This window comes from Pseudophryne corroboree, chromosome 9 (assembly GCF_028390025.1).
Source record: "Pseudophryne corroboree isolate aPseCor3 chromosome 9, aPseCor3.hap2, whole genome shotgun sequence".
Classification (NCBI taxonomy): domain Eukaryota; kingdom Metazoa; phylum Chordata; class Amphibia; order Anura; family Myobatrachidae; genus Pseudophryne; species Pseudophryne corroboree.
This window is the reverse complement of record NC_086452.1, coordinates 66,793,465-66,804,836: the sequence shown is the minus strand read 5'-3', so window position 1 is coordinate 66,804,836 and position 11,372 is coordinate 66,793,465. Positions and strand designations below refer to the sequence as shown.

The window sequence follows — 11,372 nt, the reverse complement described above, 5'->3', positions numbered from 1 at the left end:
TCCCTATCTAGGGTATCAATATTTTCAGTCAGGGAATCCGACCACGCCAACCCAGCACTGCACATCCAGGCTGAGGCGATTGCTGGTCGCAGTATAACACCAGTATGTGTGTAAATACATTTTAGGATACCCTCCTGCTTTTTATCAGCAGGATCCTTAAGGGCGGCCATCTCAGGAGAGGGTAGAGCCCTTGTTTTGACAAGCGTGTGAGCGCTTTATCCCCCCTAGGGGGTGTTTCCCAACGCACCCTAACCTCTGGCGGGAAAGGATATATGCCAATAACTTTTTAGAAATTATCAGTTTTTTATCGGGGGAAACCCACGCTTCATCACACACCTCATTTAATTTCTCAGATTCAGGAAAACTACAGGTAGTTTTTCCTCACTGAACATAATACCCCTATTGGTGGTACTCGTATTATCAGAAATGTGTAAAACATTTTCCATTGCCTTAATCATGTAACGTGTGGCCCTACTGGAAGTCATATTTGTCTCTTCACCGTCGACACTGGAGTCAGTATCCGTGTCGGCGTCTGTATTTGCCATCTGAGGTAACGGGCGCTTTAGAGCCCCTGACGGCCTATGAGACGTCTGGACAGGCACAAGCTGAGTAGCCGGCTGTCTCATGTCACTCACTGTCTTTTGTAAAGAGCTGACACTGTCATGTAATTCCTTCCAGCAGTTCATCCACTCAGGTGTCGACCCCCTAGGGGGTGACATCCCTATTACAGGCAATTTGCTCCGCCTCCACATCATTTTCCTCCTCATACATGTCGACACAAACGTACCGACACACAGCACACACACAGGGAATGCTCTGATAGAGGACAGGACCCCACTAGCCCTTTGGGGAGACAGAGGGAGAGTTTGCCAGCACACACCAGAGCGCTATATATATACAGGGATAACCTTATATAAGTGTTTTTCCCCTTATAGCTGCTGTATTGTTTATACTGCGCCTAATTAGTGCCCCCCTCTCTTTTTTAACCCTTTCTGTAGTGTAGTGACTGCAGGGGAGAGCCAGGGAGCTTCCCTCCAACGGAGCTGTGAGGGAAAATGGCGCCAGTGTGCTGAGGAGATAGGCTCCGCCCCTTTCTCGGCGGCCTTTTCTCCCGTTTTTCAGTGTAATCTGGCAGGGGTTAAAATTCATCCATATAGCCCTGGGGGCTATATGTGATGTATTTTCGCCAGCCAAGGTGTTTTTATTGCTGCTCAGGGCGCCCCCCCCTAGCGCCCTGCACCCTCAGTGACCGAAGTGTGAAGTGTGCTGAGGAGCAATGGCGCACAGCTGCAGTGCTGTGCGCTACCTTGGTGAAGACAGGATGTCTTCTGCCGCCGATTTTCCGGACCTCTTCTTGCTTCTGGCTCTGTAAGGGGGCCGGCGGCGCGGCTCTGGGACCGGACTCCATGGCTAGGCCTGTGTTCGATCCCTCTGGAGCTAATGGTGTCCAGTAGCCTAAGAAGCCCAATCCACTCTGCACGCAGGTGAGTTCACTTCTTCTCCCCTTAGTCCCTCGATGCAGTGAGCCTGTTGCCAGCAGGTCTCACTGAAAATAAAAAACCTAAAACTAAACTTTTCACTAAGCAGCTCAGGAGAGCCCCTAGTGTGCACCCTTCTCGTTCGGGCACAAAAATCTAACTGAGACTTGGAGGAGGGTCATAGGGGGAGGAGCCAGTGCACACCAGGTAGTCCTAAAGCTTTACTTTTGTGCCCAGTCTCCTGCGGAGCCGCTATTCCCCCTGTGGTCCTTACGGAGTTCCCAGCATCCACTAGGACGTCAGAGAAAATGTTGTTTGCTTCGTAAAGTAATCGGGAACCCTAATTAGTGCACCGTGCCCCCTCGCATGGCGAGCGAACTTCAGGCAAGGTTACTATTCCCGATCGTAGTCCACGTGGATCGTAAAGTATGAAAACGTTTTTTTTTAAATTGTGAAAGACTCATGTCAGCTTTTTCATGTGTCGACTTTTGCCATGTCAAACTAATGACCATGTCGAGTTAATGCATGTCGACCTGAGTGTTGACATAAGTGTAGTCGGCCTAGAGACCGGATACCGATTTGGCCAGCTGGTGATTTGGGAATATCTGCGTAGCACCGACGGAGGATCTGTACTCTGTTATCTGGCGCTGTTTGGGTGCCTTTGTGTTGCTGATGATTAGGGGTTTGGCACTTCCATTATAGAACAGCAACAGAAGATAGAGACAATGTAACCCTCATAAACCGTTAATGTTTAACAATAACTTATAACTTTGTTTTAGTAGTTCTGTAGCGCTTGCCATTTGTTCCGGTTGCCAGAGTATATTAGTATCACATGTGCATTATAGACACCAGATTTCCTGGTCCCAAAGCAGGAATGACATTCTCTCCAGCAGATGGCATTCCTGACAATGAAGTGTGAAAGTGGAAAACACAATAAATTGTGATGGAGACGAATGGGACTATAAAAGTCTGGTTTTATTGGAAAAATTGTTTCACACACACTCCACCAGCAACATTCCCAGTCTGTTTCCCTGGATTCATAATTTAACTCATAGAATTTCCCTTTGTCCTCATCAGACCAGATCTAAACCAACGCATTTCACAACCTCATTCCAATTAAACACTCACAGGCCTACAGACGCTCTGCATTCCACAACAAGGGAACGCGCCTCTTGGAATAAAAAATTGATAGCAAATTCTTGATGTGTTGTCTTATGTTTACAAATCACCACGTCCCATATTACTAAAGCTGGGTACACACCTATACAATCCGTGGCCTGATGAACCGATATCGGCTGAACGGGGTGGCAACTATATAGGTGTGTATGCTGTACCACTGTAAGAACTATTTAATATTTATCGGGTGAACTTCCTGATCCCATAGAAGCCTGTACACACTGAGCTATTTGTAGATGTGTGTACAGGTAACACCACAACAACCTAATGTAATATCTAGAATGTACAATGGATTGATAAAAGAATGTAACTAATTTAAAACCCTAACACTTTGCCAGAGAGCTTACTGTATGCTGCCTTCTACCTATGGAACCATCTCTACATGGAAATAATGCTTTACTTTTATTGTTAGAATTCAGTTTCATCTTAACCTCTGTGGACCTCTTCATTCTGGATTTTTGATACTACCTCCAAAATTGTTCTCTGGCGACTGTCCATCTGGTGGCCCCCACCTACTCTGCCTGTGGCCCTATATCAACGTACTCTGAAATGACTGTGTCTATAGTTCCTTGCTTGCTAGGTGCAGAAGGTCGAGGGTCCAGCGTCACTGTGACAGAAGGAGAACATTGTACTAGGTATGGTGTCTGGACTATGCCACCATATGACTGATGGAAGACCGGTACCTGCAGAGAGAGGATGCTAGGAGTAATAAGAATGTCACCCAAAGTCCACTACGTGTCTGGCCATGTTGTACAGTGCTACACTCAGAGATTAGTATAATAGCTATAGTGAGAATGACAGCCGGAGATCAGCAATGTCCATGCAGTGACCTCCGTTCTCTACGAGTTCTCCCGCCCTTCCTCCGGGTGGCAGTTCTTTGTCTTCTCACATTTGGCCAGACGGTTACCTTCCCAGTAGCCTACATCCTGGCCATCGTGACACCGACACTTGGTACAGGAGTCCACCCAGACGTACTGACCGGCGGGGATAACACGACTTTGAGCGGCGTCAGAGTAACAATTGGGACCTATACAGGGAGACATTAAGGTCAGTGATAACAGATAAACAAGACGGATCATAAAATACAACCCTGACATTATATGACGCATGCACTACACTGTACACTAGAGGCAAGCTGTCAGCATGGCTGAGGGGGTGTTTTTCAATGCTGGGAATAATTCAGTCCAGATTACTACAATAGGAAAATAATATATTCTGCTATGAACATATGTCTGCAGCATTCCAGCAGCACCCGCTGAGCTCACAAACAGGCACAGAACAGCCAAACTCATATTGGCCAAGATTTATCAAGCCTTGGAGAGTGATAAATAGCACGGTGATAAATTACCAACCAACCAGCTCCTAACTCATTTTTCAAACACAGCCTGTAACATGACAGGAGCTGATTGGTTGGTACTTTATCACCGTGCTATTTAGCACTCTCCAAGGCTTGATAATGGGGGCCATATGTGTAAACGGTCAACAATGTGACTTGATAACACTGGCCACACATGTGCTTTCTGTCAAATCGCTTTGGATAACAGGAGTTTAGTACATGAGGTTAAAGGGATACACACTGTAAGAATAAAAGGTTCTATGTGGGCTATGGATGAACTTGCTGTTTCAGGGTAGAAAGAACACATAGCAGACAGAGAGGAGGGGTGCTTTCCCCCTCTGGTATCCCCCCAGCACACTAAAAATTACCTGTAACCATACCTGAACTTATCTGGTAATAGAAATTCAGAGAATTGGTCACACATGTGTGCAAACGCATGTTTAGCTGCTGAGCTACTTCACGGCCACTTCAGGGCCATGTGATTTGTCTACAGTAGGGCCTCATGATAAAGGCTATTACTAAAACACATCCAGACAGAGAGCTAACTTACTCGGGAGCCACCCCCAGGATCTCCCATTAGCACTACAAGGAACAGCATGCCTTCCAAATACTGCTCCCATTCAATGCCTCTCACACACAAGCAAACAGTGGCAGTTGCTCGATCATTCCTGGAGATAATTATATATCAGGTGCTAGAAAGGGGGAGGGGCCACAGGCCAACAGAGAAAGGGGTGCTTTTCTCCCCCCTGGTATCCCCCCAGCAAACTAAAAATTACCTGTAACCATACCTTAACCTATCTGGTAATAGAAATTCAGAGAATGGGTTCACACATGTTTGCAAACGCATGTTTAGCTGCTGAGCCACTTCACGGCTTCTCTGATAACAGCAATCATAACACTACATAATAGCAGTGCCACATAATGCCCACATAGAAGCCATGAAGTGGCTCAGCAGCTAAACATGCGTTTTCAAACATGTATGACCAATTCTCTGAATTTCTATTACCAGATAGGTTCACGATGAACAGTCTATCAAACATGCAGCTCAACTCTGACTACATCCTTGAGCTGCATGTTCAGGGATTACAGGGAATGATGTCACTGAACGATATTGTTCAGTGTGTATGCGCTATACTGCTAAACGATATAGCGTTCATCAATATAGCGCTAGTCGCTCATCAGGGGACTGTTGCCCTGTGTGTACGGGGCTTTAGATCACACTCGGTGGTAATCCCTATTCTGTGCGTATTAGGAACTTGTGTTCCTCTACCCCAGTTCCCTAATCATGAGAACAAAATAAACAGTTGCACAGCATAAGAGGCTCCAGCAAGAAGACGAGCAGAGACTGCGGTGCGTTTGCGATTGGGGGAAGCAGGACCCTGTGAGGGTGCGCCTGGCTCGGCATGCCTGCACCTCAAACTGCAAGTTTGCCAGGTATGTCTGTCATTTTGTATTCTTTATATGGTGCACTAAAGTGGCATGTGGAGTATTTGTGTGCGGGGGAAGGTGGGGGTGGAGTCTGTGGGGGGCATATGAGGTACTTTGGGGAGCATGTGGGTACTTTTGTGAGGGAGTATTTTTGTGGGGGGCATGTGGGGTATTTATGTGGGGAATATTTGTGGTGGGGTCCTTTCGTGGGGGCGTGTAGGATTTTTTGTTTTAGGGGGGACTTGTGGGGTGCTTTTGTGGGGGCATGTGAGGTATTCTGTGGGGTACTTTTGTATGGGAGCATGTGGGATATTTTTGGGGGGATGGACATGTGGGGTACTTTTTAGGGGGGCATGTGGGGGCTGTGTGGTATTTTTTGGGGGCAAATACCATCTTTTTTCAATGTAGATATATTTTTGTATGTGCTATTATCATGTAGCATAACATTATAGAGCAGATATAACATGTGCAGAGGGAGTTAGATTTGAGTGGTTTATATTGTTTCTGTGCAGGGTAAATACTGGCTGCTTTATTTTTACACTGCAATTTAGATTTCAGTTTGAACACACCCCACCCAAATCGAACTCTCTCTGCACATGTTACATCTGCCCCTCCTGCAGTGCACATGGTTTTGCCCAACTGCTAACAAATTTGCTGCTGCGATCAACTCTGAATTAGGCCCAATATACTTTCCTTTAACACATTATAAAAATATATTACTGTATCTATGAGGGAAATTAAATTGAATGCAAGAAATGTGAAAAACCCTATAGCTGTGGGGTTGTGCTAACTAATCTTTGTTCTCGCACCTCCAGAGTAAATCTTGTGTTTCCTAAAATCTTTGATTAATCACTGACTCTTGCTCTGCACTAGCACCCTCTGACCCCCCCCCCTTTTTTTCCGAGGACTAATTAAGAATTGAAAGTTTCCAATTAGCTTAATTAGTCTGTTGTTACTCAAATTCCAAAGTGGTGTCTTCTGCATCCAGCATTGGGGGCCGGGTTTTCTGCATAGCTCTGCGATGAGTATGTGAGTGTTTGCAAGTTTGTATGAGTGTCTGTGTGTGTGCATGAATGTATGTTAACCTCCTATCGAAGTCAAAAATATTACATAAAAAGAATATACAAACTACACACATGAGTCACTATACTTGCAAATACGCGCAGCGAGCACAGCAATATATGGTAACACACGCATTTACACGGACATGCCACAGAGACGGATTCAACACTTATTTCATGCAGTACATAATTATAATAATATCAAGCGCCAGACATCATGATGATTTAAAATTATATATAATGAAGTAATGTCATGTATGTGTATTAGTTGAACGAAACCAGATACACCTGTCATGTTTGGTATTGAAGCAAGCAGATTGGTGTGTAGATTCATTTGATACTTGTTATTAAGTTGTAGGACATTGCGACAGTTATGATTAAAAGTATAAAAGCTAAAATCACTTTTATTAGAACAATAGATATTCCAAACAGGTAGTGGACAGGAAGCTCAGGCCAGCCCCTTTGGACGTCCCCAAGGCTGAACCTGTTCAGCATATACAAAGAGACTAGTGACTCATCATGAATGAGTGAGTCCCCTCCCCCAGAAACTAGATAACACACTGCTGACCACACAGGAGGTTAGTTCCTGTTTTGGTCTCAGAGGAAGATGGAGTCCCAGCTTTACTTTACAGAGAGAGAGAGATATGAGATACATTGAGGGAATGGTATTGTATGCTGGCATGTAACTATGTAACTGTATGTTTTAACTGCTTACTGTGTGAGTGTACCATGTAACTACAGGTATACTGTACATTGTAATACATATTGAATCCATATCCTTTTAATAACAAATATATACATCAATGAGCTTTGGAACTCAGATAATGTGTGGGTGTATTGTTTTCTCTTATGGGATGCAGTGTTTTGCGATGTACAGCGCACTTTTATCGTATATGGTAATAAGATGCGCCTGGCGTCTGCAATATATATTAGAGCGGGCATTTTAAATATTTGTGAGAAAGCAATTTGACATTCACAGATGGGGGCTCGTCCGGGATATCAGGGTCTTGCTGATGCACTGTACATTACAAACGCGGCTGTAATCGACCGACTCCGATGGACGCATCACGAAGCTGATGAAAATAACATCCACGTGTATTGTTGTGGTATCTGTAAGCCAATGATATGAAATTTCAAGGGACAATGCGTTTCTCATAATATTTAAGATGCTAAAATGTATTTTTATTGTTGCAAAACAAAGTTCAAATAAGTCATATTGTGTTTGATTCAGATTGGATTGTTTATCTGTTAAGTAGGTAAAAGTACATTTAAAAGTTGCTGCATAGCCTTGATATAGTTTTTTTTTAACTCAGGCCTAAAATAACTTCTGATGCTTGTATAATGTGTGATTTCTTTGTGACAAAGGAAGCCGCATGGTCTGTCCTCCATTTTGGACTAACCACATGGCCTGTCCACCATTTTGTGTAAACCTCATGCATGTGGAAGGGGGAGGACCAGTGGCCATTTTAGGTAGGTAATTTTCTAAATAGCTGATTTTCAGTCTGCTCAGAATAATCAGTTTCCTTGGTCACATCAAACACCATTTATGAGTTACTAATGCATTTATTTAACCCAGAGGTTCTCAAACTCGGTCCTCGGGGGCCCACACAGTGCATGTTTTGCAGGTCTCCTCACAGAATCGCAAGTGAAATAATTAGCTCCACCTGTGGACCTTTTAAAATGTGTCAGTGAGTAATTAATACACCTGTGCACCTGCTGGGTTACCTGCAAAACATGCACTGTGTGGGCTCCCGAGGACAGAGTTTGAGAACCTCTGATTTAACCCATGCCATAGTCAATTACAAATAGTTTCAGTTGGGCCTAGTGAGAGTAAATGGTGAGATAAATGCTTGTCTTGCTGTAAGAAATTTGAAAAAAAAAAAAAAACTTTTTTCTTTTCTTCTTCTTTCCCAGGATTTAGTTAACTCTCTGTTTGCTATAGGATAGCCATTGAAATGCAAATTAACCTGTGTAACTGCTTATTCTTAGCAGGCAAAAGCACATAGCTTTGATATGCAGATAAGAGGTAAGGTGTCTCATAGGAGACCAGTGAATGATACATATATATAATATTATTATAATTATGTGTATATTTATATCAGTGTATGTTCTGCAAGATAGCTATCCAATCTGAATCATATCATTTAAATTATTGATTATTGCTAGAGTCATAAATCTGTGTGAAATAGGATACATTTGTTGCTATATAGGTAAAGTTGAAATAACAGTATTTTAAGGAAGTAAGTGTAAAGATACAAACGCAGGTCTGCATAAAAGTTTATACAGAACAAGTTGTGTCTAGTGGGCAATAGTAATTAGTATTGTTCACATTTATACTTAGAGCTGTGTGATTTCTTTTATTGCGGACGCAGGGTTTTGTACACGTGTCTCGGACAAAGTAAAGGACTGCGCATGCAGCCTAAGAGACACGCACGGTCGCGTGTGTACGCAAAGTGCGTAAGAATGCGGGCGCTAAGTACAAATTACACAATAGTGTCGTTTAGTTCAAAGGTGGGATAGTAGACATTTAATACAATAGCACATAACTATCAGATTTCAAAAGCAGGTTACTCTAAATTTAGTTTAAAAACTGTATTGCCTCTGGGGTAAAGCTGCCTATCTGAATGAATTGAAATTTTCTGTACAGAAAAAAAACCAACGTGTATTTGAGTGAGCGAACGTAGGAGTGAGTGGATTTGAACTCTGGAAATTGGGTCCCGTGGTACACCAAGTAAGAGGAGGCTTGGTGGCGTGAGGCGGCTGACTCACGTTAATATAGATTGAAATACGCAAATCGTGAGGAGATTTGCAGAGGAGCGTAATAGGGAATTGTGCATTGTGTAGTATTGAAGTTAAAAGGTTTTTTGTTACGCTCCGAGCTGAGGGTCGCAGTTTGTACATCGACCCGTGGTCGTACGGCAGATAGGTAACAAGTACTTATACGCTGTGCGATTGGACCGCGCGTTTGTGGGTGCGATATATAGCTCAACTTGATACCCCTTTTACAAGCTTTTGCGTAGAATCGCGGTATCATTAGCGCTGTATAGCGCATACGCAAGCGTGATTTGTGTATAAGTGTATAGGGAGTTTTCGCTGGTCTCTCTCAGGAAAATCTCCAGCGGCGGATATTTACTGGAAAAGGTAAGTCCCTCCTAACACTTCCAGTAAATATAAACTAGATAGGGCCTCACTGGGTACGCGGTGTTCACTATTGGAGTGAGTCGTGGTACTCAGCGGAGAAGGAGCGAGTGAAAGCGCTAGGTGTCTTTCACCGTCTATCTGCGGTGTGCATTGGGGATTGCGTTTATTGGCAAAAAGTCCGCGATGGGATCCAATTGCACAAGCAGTGGGCGTTTGGTAGCTAGGGTTCAGGCTGAAGAATTGCGACCAAAAGAGTCAGCAAGGTTTATTATGTGTGAAAAGTATGGTTCACACACGGAGGCTTTTTGCAATGAATGGTTATGTATGACTGACAAAGATAGGGTACCATTCCCTAAGGTGAGCAGCTTTGAACCAGAGGTACTACAGAATGTAAGCAGTAAAATATGTCTGATAAAATCCAGAAAACAAAGGGTCAGACATACAGATTGTTTAAACCTGTGGCAGCAAGAGGGGTTGGTGAGTTTGATCCTAAGGTATTGCAGGTGGTATGTCTAACCAAAGTCATATAAGACAAAAATGAAAATATAAGAACTGTTTGAACTTGTAGCAACAATAAACAAGTAGGGGGGGGGGGGGGGAGGAGAATGCAAGTACACCGCCATATGTAGATGTGGAAGCAGTTACGGCCAGCATATAAACTATAGAAAATATGAAAAATATGAAAAATATGACTGTAATCTATATATGTACTAAAGAATGTTGAAGTTTTATTTAGGAGGAGAAGGTGACCTGATTGTTTTCAGCCATTTCTCATGTACCCAGAGGAGTATCCAACCGGTAAAAGAAGAGCAGTAGCCTGTAGGGGAAGTGGCTGAGACCAGTGGAACAGGTAAGTATGGTATCATTCGTGTACATATATAGTAAAACCCAAAAAAATAAAACAAACAAAATCAAGAAAGTAACGTCAGAAATGGAGAAAAACCTGTCCGCACATTAGTATGGTCAATAATATGTTACACTTGTAGGAAGGAAGGGCATTTTGCCAGAGATTGTAGGAGTAGTAGGACACATAGTCAATATAGATCCCCTAGACAGAAAACACAAGCCACATTATTAAACACATAGACGGGACCAAGGGACATATAGTAAGGAATCATAAGCCATATAGAAAACACAGATTCGGCTAATGGGAAGAACAAAATAAATGCAACATTACCCTTTGACAAAACTTGAAGACTAATGTCGCATTCTGCTGTTCTAGGTGCATGTCCATCACAGGTAGAGGAAATTATCTCACAGATACCGGGTTCCCTATGAACTTAGGATGGACAGGACACTGGATTGATGGCTGGGATAGTCCCAGTAGAGATAAGACACACAGAATTTTTTTTTTAGGGGTATAGACCAAGTAGAGAATCACTTCCCCGTAGTTCCCAATCCAGTTGTCAAATTTTTATAAAATCTTCTTCACTTCTACAAACTCATCTGTCACCAACCTCTATTCTGTTTCCTACACAGAATTACCCCTCCCTTTTAGCACCTGAGTGACATCACTATCTGATTGAGCAGCTCACCAATTTTTGGTATTGTATTGAGAGGCATGGAAGGGTCAGCATTAGGAGGGATTGCTGACTCTAGACTGCCATAGGAGAAGCTAGGGGTATCTCCAGGTAAGCTGGCTCTCAGATGCTGTAGGAGCCATTACCATGTGGCCTTACACTGGGAATTCAACCCAGACATATTTGTAATTATTTATGGGGTGGGTGTGGGGTGTGGTGGCCCCTGTGTCGG

The 11,372-nt window shown here is 43.4% G+C and overlaps 1 protein-coding gene across 1 annotated transcript in view; it reads right to left on the bottom strand.

Moving 5' to 3' along the window:
* Positions 1-2,432: 2,432 nt before the first annotated feature.
* The window catches only part of LOC134957505 (von Willebrand factor C domain-containing protein 2-like), a 109,993-nt gene continuing 101,053 nt past the window's right edge, over positions 2,433-11,372 (bottom strand). The window contains exon 3 of the mRNA XM_063939487.1: positions 2,433-3,681. Coding sequence (XP_063795557.1) covers positions 3,494-3,681 — 188 coding nt within the window. The 3' untranslated portion in view covers positions 2,433-3,493. The remainder of the gene's footprint in view (positions 3,682-11,372) is intronic.